At 33.8% G+C, this 25,475-nt stretch overlaps 1 protein-coding gene across 2 annotated transcripts; it reads left to right on the forward strand.

Annotated features, from left to right (window-relative positions):
- The first annotated feature begins 2,748 nt into the window (after window positions 1–2,748).
- LOC138700927 (farnesol dehydrogenase-like) lies at window positions 2,749–25,030 on the forward strand. 2 transcript variants are annotated; one of them, XM_069827362.1, is made up of 7 exons: window positions 2,749–3,341; window positions 7,865–8,005; window positions 10,089–10,257; window positions 16,278–16,407; window positions 19,665–19,791; window positions 23,155–23,283; window positions 24,908–25,030. In XM_069827362.1, the coding sequence occupies exons 2-7, from the start codon at window positions 7,874–7,876 to the stop codon at window positions 24,944–24,946; spliced, it is 726 nt and encodes a 241-aa protein (XP_069683463.1). In that variant the 5' UTR covers window positions 2,749–3,341; window positions 7,865–7,873; the 3' UTR covers window positions 24,947–25,030. The 2 variants fall into 2 exon arrangements, with proteins under 2 accessions (XP_069683463.1, XP_069683464.1); XM_069827363.1 differs by lacking the exon at window positions 2,749–3,341 and adding an exon at window positions 3,357–3,375.
- The last annotated feature ends 445 nt before the right edge of the window (window positions 25,031–25,475 follow it).

Genomic DNA, 25,475 nt, shown 5'->3' on the forward strand with positions numbered 1-25,475 from the left:
AGTGGAACGGCAATAATCATGGCCGTTGATGGGATTCAAAACCAATTCATTTATTATCAATCAATGAATCCACACAATCTATGGGTAATCATTCAATTCAATCAAAGGATACAAACAATCTAATCAACCAAGCAATCAATCTAATCAATGAATCCAAAGAATCTAATCAATCAAGCAATCATTTCAATGAATGAATCCTAACAATTTAATCATTTAATCAATCAATTTAATTAATGAATCCAAATAATATAATCAATCAATCAATCAATCAATCAAGTAATCAATTCAATCAATGTATAAAACAATCAAATCAAAGAAGGAAACAATTCAATCAATGAATCCAAACAATCTCATCAATCATATAATCAATGAATCCAAATAATCTAATCGATAGATCAATCAATCAATTCCATCAATGAATCCAGACAAAAAATCAATCATCAAGTAATCAAATCAGTGAATCCAAACAATCTAAACAATGAATCCAAACAATTTAAATAATCAACCATCAATCTAATCAAAGAATCCAAACAATCAATGAACCCAAATAATCTAATCAATTAATCAATCAATCAATTCCATCAATGAATCCAGACAAAAAATCAATCATCAAATAATCTAATCAGTGAGTTCAAATAATTTAAATAATCAATTATCAATCTAATCAAAGAATCCAAACAATCAATGAACCCAAATAATCTAATCAATCAATCAATCAATCAATCAATCAATCAATCAATCAATCAATCAATCAATTCCATCAATCAATCCAGACAAAAAATCAATCATCAAGTAATCTAATCAGTGAATTCAAACAATCTAATCAATGAATCCAAGCAATTTAAATAATCAATTATCAATCTAATTAAAGAATCCAAACAATCAATAAACCAAATAATCTAATCAAACAATCAATTCCATAAATGAAACCAGTCAAAAAATAAATCATCAATGAATCTAATCAGTGAATCCAAACAAACTAATCGATGAATTCAAACAGTTTAAATAATCAATCATAAATCTAATCAACGAATCCAAACAATCAATGGATCCAAATAATCCAATCACTCAATTCATCAATGAATAGAAACAATATAACAAATAAATGATCAACCAATCAATTCAAACAATTTAATCTGTCAATCCAAATAATGTAATCAATCATCATTCTATCTTGTACCATAATTTCACCCAATCAAATAATGCATTTTCTTTCTCTCTATTGCAGATACATGAAATGACGGTGATACCGGTTGGACAGTTTTGAAGAATGTGGAAAAAAAATATAAACCTCTTCCTGATCAAAATAAACTCTTTGTATATCACATACGCATTTGTATTACACCAATATATGTATTATGAATCAGTATATATGACCTAAGATAATTTATTCGCTCCAAAGCATACCATTGAATATTATTCTAAAACCTTTCTCACATGATACTGATAAAATTGTCCGGACAGGTGCTAAGGAAATTGTAGATTTACCACACGATTGTCTGAATAATATGCTATAATATGCTCCGAAGAATCTTCGTGGCCTTGGTTTATTTAATGCTAAATTAGAAGTACACCTCCAACACTACAACATTGCCACAAGTCTTCTAAAAATAAATGAGAACACCTTCATTTCTGCAGGAATCTTGAAACTGAAAAACAAGAAGCTCTTTCACGAAGTTTAAAATCTGAGTTACGACGGAGGTCGTTTAATAATTGGTGTCGTCTTCCACAAAAAGATAAAGGAGTGGTAACTTACAGTGAAAATCCAAACAACAACTCTTGGATTAGTAATAGAAGAGGGATATCATCCTCAGAGTGGACCAATGCCATAAAGATGTCCACAAACATCGCAGCAATACGATCTGTGCCAGGTCGTTCCTTCCAAGATCGAAACTGTCGTCATCTAGGATGCAGCGAAGTAGAAACCCTTGGGCATGTTTTGGGTTATTGCCCTAAAGGGGAACTACTGAGGAACAATCATCACCATAAAGTGAGGATCACTTTATCAGGGAATGATGTACATGAAATATAATAATTTTAGTACTAGTCTGTCTGTGTACAGCGATGTCTACTAAACTATTGGACGGATTTTGTTCATATTCAGTATCTACGAGTCAATTTATCAGGGAATGATGTACATGAAATATAATAATTTTAGTACCAGTCTGTCTGTGTACAGCGATTTCTACTAAACTACTGGACGGATTTTGTTCATATTCAGTATCTACGAGTCAATTTATCAGGGAATGATGTACATGAAATATAATAATTTTAGTACTAGTCTGTCTGTGTACAGCGATTTCTACTAAACTATTGGACGGATTTTGTTCATATTCAGTATCTACGAGTCAATTTATCAGGGAATGATGTACATGAAATATAATAATTTTAGTGCTAGTCTGTCTGTGTACAGCGATTTCTACTAAACTATTGGACGGATTTTGTTCATATTCAGTATCTACGAGTCAATTTATCAGGGAATGATGCACATGAAATATAATTTTAGTACTAGTTTGTCTCTGTACAGCGATTTCTACTAAAATCTCGGACGGATTTTGTTCATATTCAATATGTACGAGTCAATTTATCAGGGAATGATGTACATGAAATATAATAATTTTAGTACTAGTCTGTCCGTGTACAGCGATTTCTACTAAACTATTGGACGGATTTTGTTCATATTCAGTATCTACGAGTCAATTTATCAGGGTATGATGTACATGAAATATAATAATTTTAGTGCTAGTCTGTCTGTGTACAGCGATTTACACTAAACTATTAATTTGTAGATCTAATTACATATGTGAGTAGTGAACAGAAATACAATATAATTAGAAGAAATATATGCTTTTAGTAAGAATGTAACTACATTATTGACGAAGAGTCATTCGTAGCTTGGTGACTAAATTCGTTGGTTGCACAACGGATGTGAGAACGTGTATGCATAGAGACTAATTCCCCCACCTACACATCATGATGCACTGGAGGACAAAATAATGTATCAATTTATATTTAGGACGTCACTGTAGCGTTTATCTTAACTACTATTATTCCAACGAAGGTCAGATGAGATTCTGCAGACTCACCGTTGCCTAGCAACATTTCGTCGCGCAATGGTTCTGACACTGCAATTTCCAGATGCTCCCACAACATTAAGGCTCACTGTCCCAACAACTTAATATGTGAAACCGCCCTAAGCGACGATTTATCTATAGTACACAGTGTTAGGAAGATAAAAGTTTGTTTTAAAAGAGCCAGTATCCCGGACAACGTCAGACACTGTGCTGTATAGGGACAGTCGACAGCATCCAGCCATCTGTTACAACACAGCCAACCTTAATGTGAGTTGATGAGAGATTCAGAGAGTGTGAAATTGTAAGTTAAGTATTTAAAGTAGTTTTGACAGAAAATTTCCTGTTTGTTTAATTGTCGTGAAGCGGTTATAGGCATATATATTAATACTGGGAGTATCAAAATTTGGCTTGGTGACTGTAGAGGTGCATTACAATCGGGTAACAATGAAATTTCAAATGATTTTTTTAATTGTTTTCACTAAGCAATTACATATAATGTACATAATTTCCTAATAAATTGACTCGTAGATACTGAATATGAACAAAATCCGTCCAATAGTTTAGTAGAAATCGCTGTACACAGACAGACTAGTACTAAAATTATTATATTTCATGTACATCATACCCTGATAAATTGACTCGTAGATACTGAATATGAACAAAATCCGACCAATAGCTTAGTAGAAATCGCTGTGCACAAACAGACTATACTAAAATTATTATATTTCATGTACATCATTCCCTGATAAATTGACTCGTAGATACTGAATATGAACAAAATCCGTCCAATAGTTTAGCAGAAATCGCTGTGCACAGACAGACTAGTACTAAAATTATTATATTTCATGTACATCATTCCCTGATAAATTAACTCGTAGATACTGAATATGAACAAAATCCGTCCAATAGTTTAGTAGAAATCGCTGTACACAGACAGACTAGTACTAAAATTATTATATTTCATGTACATCATTCCCTGATAAATTGACTCGTAGATACTGAATATGAACAAAATCCGTCCAATAGTTTAGTAGAAATCGCTGTGCACAGACAGACTAGTACTAAAATTATTATATTTCATGTACATCATTCCCTGATAAATTAACTCGTAGATACTGAATATGAACAAAATCCGTCCAATAGTTTAGTAGAAATCGCTGTGCACAAACAGACTATACTAAAATTATTATATTCCATGTACATCATTCCCTGATAAATTGACTCGTAGATACTGAATATGAACAAAATCCGTCCAATAGTGTAGTAGAAATCGCTGTACACAGACAGACTAGTACTAAAATTATTATATTTCATGTACATCATTCCCTGATTAATTGACTCGTAGATACTGAATATGAACAAAATCCGTCCAATAGTTTAGTAGAAATCGCTGTGCACAGACAGACTAGTACTAAAATTATTATATTTCATGTAAATCATTCCCTGATTAATTGACTCGTAGATACTGAATATGAACAAAATCCGTCCAATAGTTTAGTAGAAATCGCTGTGCACAGACAGACTAGTACTAAAATTATTATATTTCATGTACATCATTCCCTGATAAATTAACTCGTAGATACTGAATATGAACAAAATCCGTCCAATAGTTTAGTAGAAATCGCTGTGCACAAACAGACTATACTAAAATTATTATATTCCATGTACATCATTCCCTGATAAATTGACTCGTAGATACTGAATATGAACAAAATCCGACCAATAGCTTAGTAGAAATCGCTGTACACAGACAGACTAGTACTAAAATTATTATATTTCATGTACATCATTCCCTGATTAATTGACTCGTAGATACTGAATATGAACAAAATCCGTCCAATAGTTTAGTAGAAATCGCTGTGCACAGACAGACTAGTACTAAAATTATTATATTTCATGTACATCATTCCCTGATAAATTGACTCGTAGATACTGAATATGAACAAAATCCGACCAATAGTTTAGTAGAAATCGCTGTACACAGACAGACTAGTACTAAAATTATTATATTTCATGTACATCATTCCCTGATAAATTGACTCGTAGATACTGAATATGAACAAAATCCGACCAATAGCTTAGTAGAAATCGCTGTACACAGACAGACTAGTACTAAAATTATTATATTTCATGTACATCATTCCCTGATTAATTGACTCGTAGATACTGAATATGAACAAAATCCGTCCAATAGTTTAGTAGAAATCGCTGTGCACAGACAGACTAGTACTAAAATTATTATATTTCATGTAAATCATTCCCTGATTAATTGACTCGTAGATACTGAATATGAACAAAATCCGTCCAATAGTTTAGTAGAAATCGCTGTGCACAGACAGACTAGTACTAAAATTATTATATTTCATGTACATCATTCCCTGATAAATTAACTCGTAGATACTGAATATGAACAAAATCCGTCCAATAGTTTAGTAGAAATCGCTGTGCACAAACAGACTATACTAAAATTATTATATTCCATGTACATCATTCCCTGATAAATTGACTCGTAGATACTGAATATGAACAAAATCCGTCCAATAGTGTAGTAGAAATCGCTGTACACAGACAGACTAGTACTAAAATTATTATATTTCATGTACATCATTCCCTGATAAATTGACTCGTAGATACTGAATATGAACAAAATCCGACCAATAGCTTAGTAGAAATCGCTGTACACAGACAGACTAGTACTAAAATTATTATATTTCATGTACATCATTCCCTGATTAATTGACTCGTAGATACTGAATATGAACAAAATCCGTCCAATAGTTTAGTAGAAATCGCTGTGCACAGACAGACTAGTACTAAAATTATTATATTTCATGTAAATCATTCCCTGATTAATTGACTCGTAGATACTGAATATGAACAAAATCCGTCCAATAGTTTAGTAGAAATCGCTGTGCACAGACAGACTAGTACTAAAATTATTATATTTCATGTACATCATTCCCTGATAAATTAACTCGTAGATACTGAATATGAACAAAATCCGTCCAATAGTTTAGTAGAAATCGCTGTGCACAAACAGACTATACTAAAATTATTATATTCCATGTACATCATTCCCTGATAAATTGACTCGTAGATACTGAATATGAACAAAATCCGTCCAATAGTGTAGTAGAAATCGCTGTACACAGACAGACTAGTACTAAAATTATTATATTTCATGTACATCATTCCCTGATAAATTGACTCGTAGATACTGAATATGAACAAAATCCGTCCAATAGTTTAGCAGAAATCGCTGTGCACAGACAGACTAGTACTAAAATTATTATATTTCATGTACATCATTCCCTGATAAATTAACTCGTAGATACTGTATATGAACAAAATCCGTCCAATAATTTAGTAGAAATTGCTGTACACAAACAGACTAGTACTAAAATTATTATATTTCATGTACATCATTCCCTGATAAATTGACTCGTAGATACTGAATATGAACAAAATCCGTCCAATAGTTTAGTAGAAATCGCTGTACACAGACAGACTAGTACTAAAATTATTATATTTCATGTACATCATTCCCTGATAAATTGACTCGTAGATACTGAATATGAACAAAATCCGACCAATAGTTTAGTAGAAATCGCTGTACACAGACAGACTAGTACTAAAATTATTATATTTCATGTACATCATTCCCTGATAAATTGACTCGTAGATACTGAATATGAACAAAATCCGTCCAATAGTTTAGTAGAAATCGCTGTGCACAGACAGACTAGTACTAAAATTATTATATTTCATGTACATCATTCCCTGATAAATTAACTCGTAGATACTGAATATGAACAAAATCCGTCCAATAATTTAGTAGAAATTGCTGTACACAAACAGACTAGTACTAAAATTATTATATTTCATGTACATCATTCCCTGATAAATTGACTCGTAGATACTGAATATGAACAAAATCCGTCCAATAGTTTAGTAGAAATCGCTGTACACAGACAGACTAGTACTAAAATTATTATATTTCATGTACATCATTCCCTGATTAATTGATTCGTAGATACTGAACATGAACAAAATCGGTCGAATAATTTAGTAGAAATCGCTGTACACAAACATAATTTATTTCACAGAATGTACGTCATTTCTAGATAAATCTGAAATGACTCCTGGATATTAAAAAATGAATAAAATCCGTCCAAGATTGTACAAAGTAGAAATTATCTTTCCGAGAAATGTAATCGGATGGTCTTTGGTAAATGGCAAAAATTGGCGAAAATCTCTGAGAAATAGTAAGTATTCACACTTCAAACAAAATTAATGAATTCAGATAGGATAATGTATATAACATGTTACAAATTAAGACACACAGATTAAAACCTAAACATTGAACTAACATTTTTTTTGTAAAATAAGAAAATAAAGACCTGTGAAACAATTGACTGACTGTATTCGTTTGTTGTTCGAGATTTGATTAACTTAATATGGTATTAACGTTCGTTATTAACGGAATTAAAACAAAATACTGAAATTACTTCGTTAACTGCTTTAACCGACACTTTACACATCAGTACATTATTCTCGAAGCTTGCCTCTGTTCGTTTCTAGTACGTACGGTTCCATTCTTAACGTTCAGTTCTTGAAATCCAAAAGCCTAATCGGTGATATAACAATGACATACATAACCCTATTTCTCTAAGAATTAAGCTGGAAATTGCGTCTGCAAATGTACTCTACTACAACGTTGCCAGCATTCTGTATGAACATTCAGTGAAGTATGTTCGGGGTCACAAGCCATTTCGTCATTTGTTTCACAGAAGCCAACAATGGAACGCTGGGCGGGACGTGTTGCCGTGGTAACAGGAGCGAGTGGTGGCATTGGAGCATGCGTAGCAGCTGATCTAGTGAAGAATGGGATGAAGGTGGCAGGCCTGGCACGAAGATCAGAAAAAGTTGAGGTAGGAATGGCGAATGACCCAAGGTGATCGTCGTGGTTGAATGCAGTTACTACTACAAAACGAAAATTTATAACGGAGATCTGAAAGTTTTGTTTTGCATTCTATCAACCTAAATACAGACAATTTTGTACGTTTGTTATTACAGAAGAAGGAATGTCAATTCAAATCAGATATGTCTGTACATTGGGCTTCAAAAGAAATGCTGATACGAAATTATATCGTTTTTCGAGGACTTTAGCAAACATGGCGAGGTGGTGAGATTAATTTTTTAACGTGTAAATGCGACTTCTATAACATGTTCGCGTTATTATTTAATATGAATTGATTTTAAATTACTCATATATTAAATTTTACAACATTAATACGAATACAAAACGAAAATAGTGAAACTGCAGTTAATATTGTATTCCACAGCCTTCCTTATTATCCATGGATGCTGTCATTGTTACAATCGATATATACGGCCAGTTAAGTTTCATATTGTACAGGGACATCATTTTATTTTTACTAACATTTTTCTAATGTTAACCTGGCTATACCTTTCGATCAACAGTTGAGAACCGGAAATACCGTTTGCTACCCCGTTCCACGACTGGAGTTCGATGATACTGACGTAATATACAAACAAATCACTTTACTAGGTATAGGAGGAAGAAAAGCAGTTCATCCATTTACGTAAACTAGGAAATATCACGATTTTGAGTTTCATAATTTATTTTCATTAGGTTTTTGTTTAATCAAACTACAGTACTGTATTGACAATACGTGTTTTTACTCACGAACTGAGCTGTCCATGTGGACGTATTCATTATGCAGTGTATATTATACTGTCTACAGCACATTAGCGTACAATATAGAGAATGAAGTTAAATTGAAAAAATAATCATAACATGGATATTTAAACACATTTTTGAAAATGGTGGCCGTTCATTTCGATACAGGCTTCAGTTCTAATGTGCATATTATCGCACTATAGACTATTGTAGTACGTAATTCCAATTACCAGGTTCGTACTTCGTATCAGTAACTCATGTTGAAATAATTCTGTACCTACTCTATAAAAGAGTACCTTACATACTGTACATTCAATCTTCACTTCTGCTCGATCCGAAAAGATAAAATTACTCAGACATTCTACTGTCCGCCGAAGTGGTTATGTCGTAGGATCGTAGAAAGGGGGGGGATCACGTGGCAGTTAATTACTTAACGAGGCCCTTTTATTTAAGATATATTAAACAGTTGTATGGGTATAATATTACGTATACGTCGAATTCCTAACAGAAATTAATGTTCTCAGAAAAGAGCTGAGACAGCCCAGCCACTAGCATTTACAAAGAGGCAAATAGAAGCAGGTGGGGGAAACCGGGATGCGACGTAGGCAAATGGGAAATTATTCAATATTCAAAGCTCTTTCGTCACTGGAAAACGCGAACATATTTCTGGAACGTACTGTTTACTATGACCGTAAGGCTACTATGTATCTGCGGTGTTGGATCTGTGTGGAGGACGGTTGAACTTGATTAGTAGAAGGGATGGGAGTGAAGTACATTCAAAAACTCAGATACAATAAAAATTGAAGTAAAAATAAAACGATGATCCTGTATTAACAAAAAGTATATACATTTTATTACAAAATAGAAATACAGTATACAATTTTGTTTTAAATACAGATACAGAACTGAAAATTGAATCTAATTAAAACATTTAACTACATATTTCTCCTTCGCATGGAATAAAAACTCTTTAGAAAATTCAGGCTAGTTCAGATGTGTTTGTATAATTATTTCACACATACAGCGAAGTCCTCGTAACACGATAATATTTCAAATCGATAGCCACTTCGACTCGGCATTTCTTTTGCAAACCAGTGTACAATATGCGTACAATATTTGCCTGTTTTTAACCATCGCTTCATCTCTTAAAATACCATCTCGCTATCACCAAACCCAACGACTGTAAATAACCTAGTACTTGATACAGTGTCGTTAAAGAACCAACTAAAAAAATCAGAAAACTCGTCTCCTAGTCACTTTGCACCAAAAATGTTTCAATGCAATTATTTCTGATCCCTATTCGTTTTCAGGAGCTCTCAAAGTCTTTGGCATCTGCGAAGGGTAAACTGTACGCTGTGAAATGTGACGTCACAAAGGAGTCTGACGTCAAGGAGGCGTTCAAATGGGTGAAGTCCAACCTCGGGGGTGTCGACATCCTTATTAACAACGCTGGAGTGTTTTTAGGAGGCAATCTGAATGGTAAGTTTCACGGCGAAATATAGTAGTCCCCATAGTGTGGGTCCCTCTCTTTAACGTCCCATTTTCTCCGACTTACACATCACTGCGGGTATGGGAGGGAAATTCTTCAGACCGTACACTAAACATGTCAATTTTAAATATTTAAATTAAATTAATACTAGTGGCCTGTGCAGCAAATGCTGCTGCAAACTAAGTTCGTTAGACGTTCAAATAAACATTTTTCAGATTTATTTTGAATGAAGAATACTTGTCTTTTTGATAGTTATTTGCTTCCATAATAATGAAACATACTCCCTCTGAATGGATTTTTTTTAGGCCAAATAGTTTTTCTTGAACCTATCCAACTTCAGTTTTTGAGTTTCAACGCGAAAACGCAAGTATCAATGTCAGGACGATAGCAGTAGCTATTTCAGGTCATTGTGGATTGTAGGCGAAAGTTAAAAAAATGTCAGGTTTGCTAAGCTTTCGAACAATAGCATTTTCGTATAGTAGCTGCATGTAGAACTTGAAATGTAGAGCGTAAAATCATTTTATCCTACTAAGAGATCTTGCTGAAATGATCTGGAGACTACAAAATTTTCTAGGCCTCTTATTTTATCAGCAAGTAGTACTTTTTGATCTTTTCTTAGGAACTGTAATTTTTGTGCTCTGTCGAGCCAATACTGAAGACAATGACACATATCAATATCCACACTACACCGCCACTCGGCTAATAAATATAAAAATATTTGATTTTTAATAACAATATTATTATCTTACTTAAGTTTTCTAGTTATATATATAGCAGCCACTCACTAAATTATAGAAATGAAGATCTAAATTAAGATATTCTCTACATTTACTTACATAACCTCAAAACGTTTCACTTTCATGTCATCAATATAGCATCAATATTATGTACAATTAATGAAAAATAGATGCACCATGATATTAACTGTAATAATATTTAATTTCTAATGATAATAATGTCATCAAACCACCTCAAGTTTCGTAGATTTGAATATCCAATACGCAGCTGTACTCAGAAAATTATTATATACTGCAGAATCAGTTTTTAATAACAAATTGAATTGAGCTCTAAATATGTCGGCAATCCTGCAGGTCATGGCCTTCGTGTAATAGCCTATTGTTTATTGTAGTGTGTGTTTTGTTCTGAAATTCAATCAAGTCGGCCGTGATTCGATAAAATTAGTTCTCAAAACTGACAACAGATGGATTTTGGAAAATAGGAAAATTATGTAGGAAAATTGACATTTCACTGAAAACTACTACTTTTCCGAAAAACTTTGGGTTCCAAGCTTCAAAATGAGGGGCCATTTATTAAAATCCGTTCAGCCGTTTTCCCGTAATTTCCATTACCAGTTCAAATTATATATATATATATATATATATAGATTTAATATAAAACGCTATGCGACTCCCTGACTCTGTATCAATAATACGTGTTCAGTTCAGCACAAGAAGATAATAAGTGCGCATGCGCATAGTGTCGATGGTGTGATTGGAGACGGGGAGCATGCTGGGAAGGGAGCATACGTCATCTGCGCGGAACAGTCACGGCCGCTGGTTTCTGCGCTGAGTTTTGTTTCTTGCATGCCTATACTTACGAAGTAAAAATAAGTAATGCGATAATTGTTCGTGCTTTTATTTCAGAAGCGAGCGCCTCTAATGTGAACTCTGTAATCGATACATACATAGTGTAACTATAACTTTGAAGTTCGAACGGATTTCTCGTTTTTGTTTTCATGATAAACATAGACGAGAAATTCATTTTGTATAAATAGCAGGTTGCAAATATTATAAAAAGAAAATAAGAATTTCTTTTGAAAATTGGAGATAGCCTATTCTTACATTATTTTCATTTAAATCTGGTCTGTGCTCTGGGAAAAAAGTCTAGTTTCAACTTTCCATCGGGAGGTACATGGCTTATTTCAATGACTTCGTTCTCAATGTATAGGCTGAACCGTAAGTAATGTTATTAATTTCAGGGGGTTATTCTTTGAGATATTTCAAACAAAAGAGTTTAGCACAATTTTGCTCGTTTTTGCGTCATTTTCGAGATCAAAGTTGTTTTATATGAAACATTTCATATGAGACAAGGTTAATGGGTTAGTTGAGGGGATATTTAAGTGAAGTGAGGCCGAGAAATGTGAAAATATTTCGGAACAGATGGATTATAGGACACCCTACATATAAAAATGTGAAAGCCGCAAAAGAAAAAGGTAAACGGAAGTAGCGTTTCGATCAATTAAATTATTATCGATATACCTATAAATTATTTTCATTATGTTGCCAACCAATCAATATTGTTGTAAATTAGTTTGATCATAGTCATGGCGTCAATTTCGAATGCTATAGTCAAATATAAAAAAGAAGTGGATCAAATTCTTCCTCTTGATTTAAAATGTAGGGCTAGAAATGGAAATTATGGAATTATAAATAAGTTGTAAACTTTTTAGTTGCTTTATCCATGAATACAGACATGTATGTTCTATGGTTCTTTTTATGTGATTGTGGTTTATTTAGGAGTAAAATGTTTTACGAAACATGTAATTCTGGGATGAGATTGAAGAAATGTACAAGTAAACGAGATGAACTCATGCGGAGATATCGCAAAATATAAGGTATTAAATGATAGACACAGGAACGCTGTATCGTAGCATTTTGTGAAATCAGTCGGGTAACGGAGAAAATGAAGCAGAACATCTCCAGTGAGGTCCATGGTAAAATCACAGTCTAGTATATACAGTCACGAAGCTCAATACGTAGTAAATATGCATACATTACATAGTTGCTGACCACTAGGATCGCTAATATCGCCTCATTACAGACAATGCAAAATAGTACCGGCACAGTCTATTGTTTCTAGCACCCTCAAAACTCAAGCTTCGTGATTGTATATAGTAGACTGTGGTAAAATGCTAATTTTTACACGAATTTTTTGTTTAATTTCTCGGTCCAGGGAAAATATTAGTAAAAATGTATTTTTTTCAAAGACTAGTATTTTCCCTGGACCAAAAATGCAGTATAAATGGAGTAAAATTAGTATTTTATAATATATTATAAAGGTGATTAATATTAACTTAATTTCATTGTTGTATTATTTGAAAGTTTAATGTTACTGTGTTTTAATTTAGCTTTGTTTGTTTCTTTAATTTTTTTTGAATAAAATATAATATATTGTATAACAAAGATGACTAATACGAGCTTAATTCATTGTTGTTAGTTTTATTAAATGATACAAGTTCGTAGTATGTTTTTAGTTTTGTTAAGACTGCATAATGGATATAATAATCGTAAATCTACAATAATTATAATAATTGATACTATGGAATACTCGGTGTGTGGGTGCTGCTATTTCCTATAATGCATCTGTTTTAAGTACGTTTTCTCTTTTGTGTGTAGGGGAGATATCAAAGTTTCACCCATATTTCATATAGATTGAAACACCAATATCGATAGTAATATAGTTGCATAAGAGGTCCGTAATTCTCTTAAATTTCAAGCAAATCAATGCAATTCATGCTATACGTATATTATAAATAACTGTTTATCTTATATTACCGTAAATTAAATTCATGTTACTTCTACCTTTAAACTGCTGTCCACCTCCATGATGTTCATCAGGTCTCCGTTTAATAAATTCTCACCTAAGAACACTTATACAGTATTTCAAATCATTTCACACACATTAGGTATTAGCACAGACAATAATTAAAAAAAAAACACACACACACACACACACACACACACACACACACACGAAAATTACGTAAGCTGAAAGACTGCGTTTTCGAATATCATAAATAAATAATCTAATATTAATCGACGTCCTAATAAAAGAAACAAATCATTGAAGAAATATCTACTACCACAACACGACACAATCGACCATGTTCGAATACTAAACTAGTGAGTTATGTCAACCAATCACATCCCAGATTCAGTGACGATTTTAAAGAAGGAAGGGTGAACGCGAGGCTATAACGATGACACAACAATGTTCACAGGGAGTTTAGTAAGTTCACAGGGAGTATAGAAATAGTAGAATTGAAGTTCTTCATGTGAAGGAATTCCGAATGAGATTCACAAACGTTGTAAATTATTGGTAAATACAGCAGTAGATATTGAGTGAAATTGATATAAGCTTTGATTCATAATGAAGGATGAAAACATTAGAGTTACGAAAAAAAAAATACATAAAAACGAAAGCAGATTATTTTCATATCATGCATGGCCTCCTAAGGGGCTGTTAAATACGTTATTTCGACGTCATAAGATATCCTAATCAAAAGCATCTTAAAAGACAACAATATTAAATTACGATGACCACTCTATACAAGGAGCTTTGGAAGTTAATATACGACAAACGGAGAAGTTACAGTTTTGGATTGTCCATTTTAAGTAGCCTACATAGAGCGATAGAAATTCAGATGTGAAATTATCATCAGATCTTATCTATACTAATAATAAATCTGTAGCCGAAATTTTTCTGGTAATTTTCAATTTTCCAAAAATCTATACTAATAATAAATCTGTAGCCGAAATTTTTCTGGTAATTTTCGATTTTCCAAAAATAATGGGTCCTAACATATATAATTAACCACCCTGAAACCGAAAATCGCTTTTTTGAAATTTTTGTTTGTATGTCTGTCTGTCTGTCTGTATGTTTGTTACCTTTTCACGCGATAATGGCTGAACGGATTTCGATGAAAATTGGAATATAAATTAAGTTCGTTGTAACTTAGATTTTATGCTATATGGCATTCACAATACATTATTTAAAAGGGGGGTTATAAGGGGGCCTGAATTAAATCAATCGAAATATCTCACTTATTATTGATTTTTGTGAAAAATGTTACATAACAAAAGTTTCTTTAAAATTAATGTGTGATACGTTTTATTCCTTGAAAAATTTTGATAGGACTGATATTTAATGCGATAAGTGAGTTTTAAAATTAAAATAACTGCCATCTAATGCCGTTTAATGAATTAAAAACCAAATGACTTCGTCTATAAGGGGCCTTGGACAGCAACAATCGAAAGCTATGAAAGATAGCCTACAGAGAATGTTTCTGTGTTGTATGAAGTAATATCGGAAGCTAAATTAACCGATTTGTATAATTAATTATTATTTCACCATTGGAAAGTGTAGTTTCTCTAAATGGACATAATGTTATAATGTTATTACGGTAACTTCTGATATAATATAATATAATATAATATAATATAATATAATATAATATAATATAATATAATGTAATGTAATATAATATAATATAATATAATATAATATAATATAATATAATATAATATAATATGTAATATTATATAATATAATTTAAGTTATTTGAAGGTTTCACAACCATAGTGGGCCAAGCGCCATTTACTGAATACGTAGAAAACAAGGGTTAAAATTAAGTTATTACCATAATTCAAGTAAAATAAAATATACACATTAAATCTAAATTATGTCAATCTTCGTTAAACTATGGTTGCATGTAATAAAAATTAAGAAACAGGTTAAAGGAATTGTCGTTGCACCAAATGAGTGTCTCTGGACCAAATTGATCGCATTTTAATTATTTGGATGCAATTTAAATTAAGTAACATATTAAACGATTTATCCTTCCATCAAACACGAATGTTCCCTGGATCAAACGTCCTATTTTAATTATGTAATTACTTTATATTTATTTCTAACGGGTGCAGCGGAGCGCACGGGTACGGCTAGTTCAAAAATAAATGAATAACATAAACATAAGCAACTGCGATATAAAAGTGACAAGCAATAATTTGAATAGATGTCAATGATTTTATGTAACGTCTGTAATGGAATTTGGGTAATATAATAATAATAATAATAATAATAATAATAATAATAATAATAATAATAATAATAATAATAATATTCTTATAAGTTTGCTTCTGTTTCTATTCTGAACTAGACAGTTCTCTCTCTCTCTCTTTCTGTTACCAGTAGGTAAACATTTTCGTCATAAAATGTTTTATTTTTGCAGAGAGCTCGTCAGATGACTGGAGAAAGATATTTGACCTAAACGTCCTGGGTTTGAGTATGTGCACCAAAGAGGCTCTGCAGCTGATGAAGGAGAAAGGAGTGGATGACGGACATATCGTTCACATCAATAGGTGAGGATTTATTCCCGACGTCAGATATGTATTCTAACTACCAACACTTATAAGGCCCGTAACACACTTGCAGAGTTTTCGCCAGCGAGAAATGTGTTGCGAGAAAATTAAAAAATTGATAACATGGATTCAAATGGACGTCCACACACTGGAAGAGATTCTCGCTCGAGGCAAAAACCTCGCTGGAGTTTCTCGCTGGAATCGGTAGCTGAGCGAATTTTCTTGACACATTTATCAAAGAAGTTTGACATTTATACTCTTTATGACGATTGAATGTAGAAAAAGATATCACAGGTGGCGATGAATTGTATTGTTTTTATTTGAAAATGAGGAAGATGGCTGATAATTTCAGTCAGAAACTTATCGAACTTGTACGATGTCACCCGTAGGCCTATTTATATGATACACGGGATGAAAACTATAAAAACTTAAAGAAGAAATCTGGAGACAAATATCAGATCATCTGAAAATAAATAGGGCTAATTTATATTTTATTTTGATGAAATTTAATAGTATTGATTAAACATTTGAAATAATGTATCTATATGTCTTAACAGTTTACGTAATTTTAATCAGAACATAGCAAAGAATTATCTATCATATCATGAATAGCAAAAAAAACTGTGGTCCATTCAACCTGAAATAACGCCTAGACGTATCATCATTCAAATCGAAACCGGTGTCCAAAACTCGCCCTTATTTTCGTAAGATACAATGTGATTTTCAGATATTTCTGGATTTAATTTTAGGCCTACTTCTTCTTTTCATTAATAAAATATGTTCATGTAACTTCATTTCCTCATCATTTGAATACTCAGATTCAACACAGCGTTCGTACGTAATTTGTAAAATATGACAATATACTTACAGGTTATATATTTAAGTACGGCAATAACGTAAATACATAACCCATAATATTTCCCCCAACGAGTGATTACTATAATCAGAAAAATGCTTTCTGCATGAAGGCAGTGCATAGATGATCATAGCGAGGTGTGATCTGTGATAGCGAGAACTAGCCAAGTGTGTGGAGGAAGGCTCTTCGCCTCTTTCTCGCAACACATTTCTCGCTAGCGAAAACTCTTCAAGTGTGTTACGGGCCTAAACTGAAGATACTATTAACGTAAGAAACAATGGTTGGACAGGAGCTACTGGAATAGCAAACATCTGTCATGACTTGATCTACAGTGTCGCCAGAAAGTTTAGAGACACCTTATCATTCTTATAAAATGCTGCACTGGCTTTAAATTATTAGAGAAACTAACTTTGTTTTTAACTGTTCATCAACAATAGAAAAGACTAATTTTTGGTGCAATTTCGATATTTATTATGATGCCTGTTAGTCCTTATAGAGAATTTATAAGTTTTTCAAACAAAATAAAACATCTTACATTTTCCGTTTTAAAGTCGAAAACGAATGAGTAATTATTAAGTCACGATTCTCAACTGTTTCTGGATAATGTAGGATTAATTAAATTAGTAAAGATCAGAGATTAAAAAAAATTCTTTGTGATTGTCCTAGCAGTTTCTAAGGTTTGAAGTTAAAAAAAATGGGGAAATTTGTTTACTGGTTGGTAACTGTTGAATGGAACTGCGTTCCTTTGGATCACACTGGTAGGCTATAATAATTCCCTCCATTCAGCAGTTACAGCTGAACCGACCAATAACAATATTTCCCTATTTTTTAACTTTAAACCATAGAATCAGCTAAGACATTAAAAAAGAAAATTCTTTACAAATATTTCATCTTTACTCATTTCAAGTAATATAGCCTACATCATCCAGCAACAGTTGAGAATCATGCACCAATCATTTTCAATATAAATATAATATTTTTTTATTGTGTTTGAAAAACTTATAAATTTTCTATAAAGACTAACAGTCATAGTACAGGGACATCATTTTATTTTTACTTCAATTTTTATTGTATCTGAGTTTTTGAATGTACTTCACTCCCACCCCTTCTACTAATGAAGTTCAACCGTCCTCCACACAGATACAAGACCGCATATACAGTCATAGTAGCCTTACGGTCATAGTAAACAGTGCGTTCCAAAAATATGTTCGCTTTTTCCAGTGACGAAAGAGCTTTCAATATTGAATCATTTTCGCACAGGTACTCTCGTCCATTTGCCTACGTCGTATCCCGGTTTCCCTCACCAGCTTTTATTCGCCACCTAGTGGCTGGGCTGTCTTAGCTCTTTTGTGAGAACATTAATTTCTGTTAGGAATTGGACGTCTACGTAATATTATAAAATTGTTTAAAATAACTTAAATAAAAGGGCCTCGTTATGTAATTAAATGTCACGTGATTTCCTCCCTTTCTACGACCTTACGACATAACCACTTGGACGGACAGTAGATAGTATGTCTGAGTAATTTTATCTTTTCGGATCGGGCACAAGTGAATATTGAATTTACAGTACGTAAGTTACTCTTTTATAGAGTAGGTACAGAATTATTTCAACATGAGTTACTAGTACGTAGAACGAAACTAGTAATTGGGATTAGGTACAATAGTCTATAGTGTGATAATATGCACATTAGAACTGAAGCCTGTATCGAAATGAACGGCCACCCTTTTAAAAAATGTGTTTAAATATCCATATTATGATTATTTTTCAATTTAACTGCATTCTCTATAGTGTACGCTAATGTGCTGTAGACAGTATAATATACACTGCATAATGAATACGTCCACATGGACAGCTCAGTTCGTGAGTAAAAACACTCATTGTTAATACTGTACTGTATTTTGATTAAACAAAAACCTAATGAAAATAAATTATCAAACTCAAAATCGTGATATTTCCTAGTTTACGTAAATGGATGAACTACTTTTCTCCCCTCCTATACCTAGTAAAGTGATTTGTATGTATATTACGCCAGTATCATCGAATTCCAGTCGTGGAACGGGGTAGCAAACGGCGTTGATCCAGAGGTATAGGCAAGTTAATATTAAAAATGTTAGTAAAAATAAAATGATGTCCCTGTACATATACCAAAATTGCACTAAAATTAGTCGTTTCTATTGTTAATCAACAGTTAAAAACATTGTTAATTTCTCAATTAATTGAAGGCCAAGACAACATTTTATAAGAATTATAAGGTGTCCCTAAACTTTCTGGCAACACTGTATATTACAAAAATGGAGATATCACAACAATATAAAATATCTGGGGTGTTTCGAAACGTGGGAAACCTTTAATGACAAAGTGTGTGCCTTCTTCTGACAATGATTATTTTCTATTTTGCAGTATCTGTGGACACACTCCTCCAGCGGCAGGTGTTGGCATGTACTATGCGTCAAAGCACGCCGTCACTGCATTGACAGAAGGGCTTAGACGAGAACTGGTCAATCAGAAGTCAAAGATAAGAGTCACGGTATGTACGAGTCATTTTTGCTGATGCACTAGGTTATGTATCTGAAGGGTCCACGGAAACAATATGCTAACAAGGGAACCGCCCCAAGTCGTGTACAATAGTTTGAGTTTAATTTAACATATTTTATGCTCGGCCATGCCGAAATGTAGTAATTATACACCTGATAGCAGTCCTTTAATGCATGTAATTAAAGTACTCCTACTCATTAAAGGTCAGGTCTTTCAGCCAATGACGACTCAGGTTACAACTTTTCAGCCAATGACAGGTCAGCTTTCTACCGTTATAAAACCGCAAGTATCGATTATTCTCGGATATGCAATCGAAAGAGAATTAGCGAAAAGTCACGGAGGCTGGAAATCCAATACTGTAGCAGAAGGTTATGTTCTGTTACTATAATAATTAGCCTTAATTGTAAATAATATTCAAATACATTCAATTTGTCATCTCGTTTTTCAATGTCGAATTTAATTTCAATGTTATCTCTGAAGGTTCTTATGGCCTAGCAAGGTCAATGTGGACATCTGTTCCTCGGAAAAAATCAATACTTTCGCGTCTGCGCACATCTCACAACATACAGGACATTGCTCAAAAATTAATAATATCAAGTTAGAAATATGGTCGAGCATAAAAAGTCGTATGAAACTCGCCTATAATGGTAATTAAGAAGCTCGTATGAAAATTATGAAACTCGCTTGCGCTCGTTTCATAAATATCCATACTCACTTCTTAATTACCTTCATTATAGGCTCGTTGCATAATGTACTATAAACTAATTCTCGTTCGTTTAGAAATGTGGTGATAGTCGTACGTTTCACTTTTTCCTTGTTTATGAAATATATTGACTTGAAAATCGATGTCACTTGTGCCGCTTCTTGCGCTCACGATGATCCTCATACTTCCGTGACACCGTATCACAGATCTCGCATTAATGCTCTACTCCATTTTTTCTTTTTTTAACTGACTTTAATACAGTAGCATGTCACTCATTCGTACACTTTCATTACTGGGACTGGACTTTAAACAAATTCACATAATAATACTTACTGGTTTTTAAGGAACCCGGAGGTTCATTGCCGCCCTCACATAAGCCCGCCATTGGTCCCTATCCTGAGCAAGATTAATCCAGTCCCTACCATCATATCCCACTTCCCTCAAATCCATTTTAATATTATCTTCCCATCTACGTCTCGGCCTCCCCAAAGGACTTATTCCCTCCGGCCTCTCAACTAGCAATCTATTTGAATTTCTGGATTCGCCCATACGTGCTACATGCCCTGCCCATCTCAAACGTCTGGATTTAATGTTCCTAATTATGCCAGGTGAAGAATACAATGCATGCAGTTCTGCGTTGTGTAACTTTCTCCATTCTCCTGTAACTTCATCCCTTTCAGCCCCAAATATTTTCCTAAGAACCTTATTCTCAAACACCCTTAATCTCTGTTCCTCTCTCAAAGTGAGAGTCCAAGTTTCGCAACCATAAAGAACAACCGGTAATATAACTGTTTTATAAATTCTAACTTTCAGATTTTTTGACAGCAGACTGGATGATAAAAGCTTCTCAACCGAATAATAACAGGCATTTCCCATATTTATTCTGTGTTTAATTTCCTCCCGAGATTGTGGGTCCCTATCACCACGGCATGGCGCGTCCTCAGGTTGCGGATAGAGGAGACTGCCTCTAGATATGGAGGGTAGCTGCGAATGTATTGAATAAGCAGTCGTGGACACCGGATGAGGGGTGGTCCTCCAGCTTGGGGGTTGGGCGAAGGGCTAACAACCCATCACCGTAAAAGAAAACAGCTTGTTACGAAACCATCAAATAAAAAATAATCTTTTTGACATTACGGGACAACTCGACCCAGGAAAAAGGACACAGCATTCAAATAAAAAAATATCCTGCAACGTCTGGCAACCCTGTTTATTACCCTCACCTTCCATAAAAGCAACGACTTAACGGACAGATATCTGCGAAAATTAACGTCTGGGTTGAGATCTTAATTTTAGGACGACTTTTCGTATAAATAGTGGATTCTTGGATGAAATAATCAGAACGTAAATATTGCAAATCATAAGGAACGATAGAATAAAACGATATGCTTTAGTACATGCACAGGAACCAATAAAATTACAATGAAATCAGGGTAAATAAATACAACATTTCTAATACAGGGACAGCATTTTATTTTTACTAACATTTCTAATATTAACCTGGCTATACCTTGTTGAGAACCGAAAACACCGTTTGCTACCCCCTTCCACGACTGGATTTCGATGATACTGGCGTAAAATACAAACAAATCACTTTACTAGGTATAGGAGGGAAGTAAAGTAGTTCATCCATTTACGTAAACTAGGAAATATCGCGCTTTTGAGTTTAATAATTTTCATTATTTTTTTGTTTAATCAAAATACAGTACAGTATTAACAATAAGTGTTTTTACTGACGAACTGAGTTATCCATGCGGACGTATTCATTATGCAGTGTATATTATACTGTCTACAGCACATTAGCGTACAATATAGAGAATGAAGTTAAATTGAAAAATAATCATAATATGCATATTTAAACACATTTTTGAAAATGGTGGCCGTTCATTTCGATACAGGCTTCAGTTCTAATGTGCATATTATCGCACTATAGACTATTGTACCTAATTCCAATTACCAGGTTCGTCCTTCGTATTAGTAACTCATGTTGAAATAATTCTTTACCTAATCTATAAAAGAGTACCTTACGTACTGTAAATTCAACCTTCACTTCTGCCCGACCCGAAAAGATAAAATTACTCAGACATACTATCTACTGTCCGTCCAAGTGGTTATGTCGTAGGGTCGTAGAAAGGGAGGAAATCACGTGACAGTTAACTACTTAACGAGGCCCTTTTATTTAAGTTATTTTAACCAGTTGTATAATATTACGTAGACGTCCAATTCCTAACAGAAATTAATGTTCTCAGAAAAGAGCTAAGACAGCCCAGCCACTAGCTGGCGAGTAAAAGCTGGTGGGGGAAACCGGGATACGACGTAGGCAAATGGACGAGAGTACCTGTGCGAAAATGATTCAATATTGAAAGCTCTTTCGTCACTGGAAAACGCAGACATATTTTTGGAACGTACTGTTTACTATGACCGTAGGGCTACTGTGACTGTGTATGCGGTCTTGAATCTGTGTGGAGGACGGTTGAACTTCATTAGTAGAAGGGGTGGGAGTGAAGTAAATTCAAAACCTCAGGTACAATAAAAATTGAAGTAAAAATATGTCCCTGTAAATGCACAGGAACCGATAAAACTACAATGAAATGCAGGGTAAATGAATACAACGTTTCTGATACATTCTATAACCGTTATTTTGTGTTATTTCAGAGTGTCAGCCCCGGCCTGGTGAACACGGACATGCCCCCTAAGCAATACTTGGAAATGATGTCTTCTCTGAACCCAGAGGATGTCTCCGATAGCGTGCTGTATGCCTTGAGGGTACCACCACACGTTCAGGTAAGTTTTAACATTCAAATGCTTCACTTACTATTACTGCTGGAACGAGTTTATTATTTGATCACTGTTATCAAAACGAGATTCACAGTTTGTCGTCGTCGTTGGTATGGGTAGGGATGTAAAACGGAAAAGGGAATTAAAAAAAATCAACAGGCCGAAAACCCCTTTAAGTAAAATAATATAAAAAGTAATTCAAATACAAAAGTCTAGCTGCACAATGGGGCAATGTCGAGGAGTATGCCATTAGGAAAGTCCAGGATAACAGAGAGGGCTTGGAATTGAACGGGATACATCAGCTGCTTGTCTATGCGGATGACGTGAATATGTTAGGAGAAAATCCACAAACGATTAGGGAAAACACGGGAATTTTACTGGAAGCAAGTAAAGAGATAGGTTTGGAAGTAAATCCCGAAAAGATAAAGTATATGATTATGTCTCGTGACAAGAATATTGTACAAAATGGAAATATAAAAATTGGAAATTTATCTTTTGAAGAGGTGGAGAAGTTCAGATATCTTGGAGCAACAGTAACAAATATAAATGACACTCGGGAGGAAATTAAACGCAGAATAAATATGGGAAATGCCTGTTATTATTCGGTTGAGAAACTTTTGTCATCTAATCTGCTGTCAAAAAATCTGAAAGTTAGAATTTATAAAACAGTTATATTACCGGTTGTTCTTTATGGTTGTGAAACTTTGACTCTCACTTTGAGAGAGGAACAGAGGTTAAGGGTGTTTGAGAATAAAGTGCTTAGGAAAATATTTGGGGCTAAAAGGGATGAAGTTACAGGAGAATGGAGAAAGTTACACAACGCAGAACTGCACGCATTGTATACTTCACCTGACATAATTAGGAACATTAAATCCAGACGTTTGAGATGGGCAGGGCATGTAGCACGTATGGGCGAATCCAGAAATGCATATAGAGTGTAAGTTGGGAGGCCGGAGGGAAAAAGACCTTTAGGGAGGCCGAGACGTAGATGGAAAGATAATATTAAAATGGATTTGAGGGAGGTGGAGTGTGATGATAGAGACTGGATTAATCTTGCTCAGGATAGGGACCAATGGCGGGCTTATGTGAGGGCGGCAATGAACCTCCGGGTTCCTTAAAAGCCAGTAAGTAAGTATTATTATTATTATTATTATTATTAATATTATTATTATTAAAAATATGAACTGTCAAATGCACAATGAGTTTAAAATCGACAATGCACAATATTTAACAACTGCACTGCAGAAGTGTCAAAACAACCTTTGCAATATATTTTACTACAAGTTAAATTTGATGTTGTGTCAGCTTCATTTTATTGGTAGGTCGCTCCATAATAAAGATAGCATTGTTATAATTCTAACGTGACGCAGCACAAAGCACAGAAAAGGGGTGATAGGAGGACTATGCCTTATGTCGATGTAGATTTTGTTACCCTAACAGTGAAATATTAGAGAAAGGAAAACGATTATGGATTAAAAAAAAACAAATCTAACTATGTATTTTTTTAATTCAAGGGTGGGTTCAAACCATGTAAACCCCCCACCCCCTCGCCCCTTGCGTAGGGGCCTGTTGGTATTATTGATTTAATGATAAACCCATCCTAACAATGCATTTCTTATTTTTGTTCCAGATACATGAACTCACAATCCTGCCTGTTGGATCGCCGTAATTTTGTATTGCAATAAGTTATTTGAAGTTTAGCATCCTCGCTTCAGACTCTGTGTTTTAATGTAAATAAAAATATACACAATTATTTGTTGTCGAATTTATTGATTTCTTTTCCAGTACTACACAACAATTCGGATCTTTAAAAGAAAGAGATACCAAAGAAAATCTATTTGAAAATAATATAAACTAGTGGCTTGTGCAGAAACTGCTGCAAACTAAGTTCGTTACACGTTCAAATAAAAATTTTTCAGATTTATTTTCAATGAAGAATACCAGACATTTTGAAAATTATTTGCTTCCATAATAATGAAACATACTCCCTCTGAATGGTTTTATACCAAATACTTTTTCTTGAACCTATCCACATTCAGTTTTTGAGTTTCAACGCGAAAACCCAAGTAACAATGTCAGGACGATCAGTGGGGTTTTCATGTGGGAGTAAAGCAATAGCTATTTCAGGTCATTGTGGATTGTAGGTGAAAGTTAAAAAAGTCAGGTTTGCTATGCTTTCGAACAATATACATAACATC

This window comes from Periplaneta americana, chromosome 6 (assembly GCF_040183065.1).
Source record: "Periplaneta americana isolate PAMFEO1 chromosome 6, P.americana_PAMFEO1_priV1, whole genome shotgun sequence".
NCBI classification, from domain to species: domain Eukaryota; kingdom Metazoa; phylum Arthropoda; class Insecta; order Blattodea; family Blattidae; genus Periplaneta; species Periplaneta americana.

What these genes read in the sequence shown, in the direction of transcription:
- LOC138700927 (XM_069827362.1), top strand. Translation starts at nt 7,874, where the DNA reads ATGGAACGCTGGGCGGGACGTGTTGCCGTGGTAACAGGAGCGAGTGGT. An exon ending in CATATCGTTCACATCAATAG is followed by an intron (nt 16,408 to 19,664) that starts GTGAGGATTTAT and finishes TCTATTTTGCAG; the next exon opens with TATCTGTGGACACACTCCTC. An exon ending in AGTCAAAGATAAGAGTCACG is followed by an intron (nt 19,792 to 23,154) that starts GTATGTACGAGT and finishes GTGTTATTTCAG; the next exon opens with AGTGTCAGCCCCGGCCTGGT.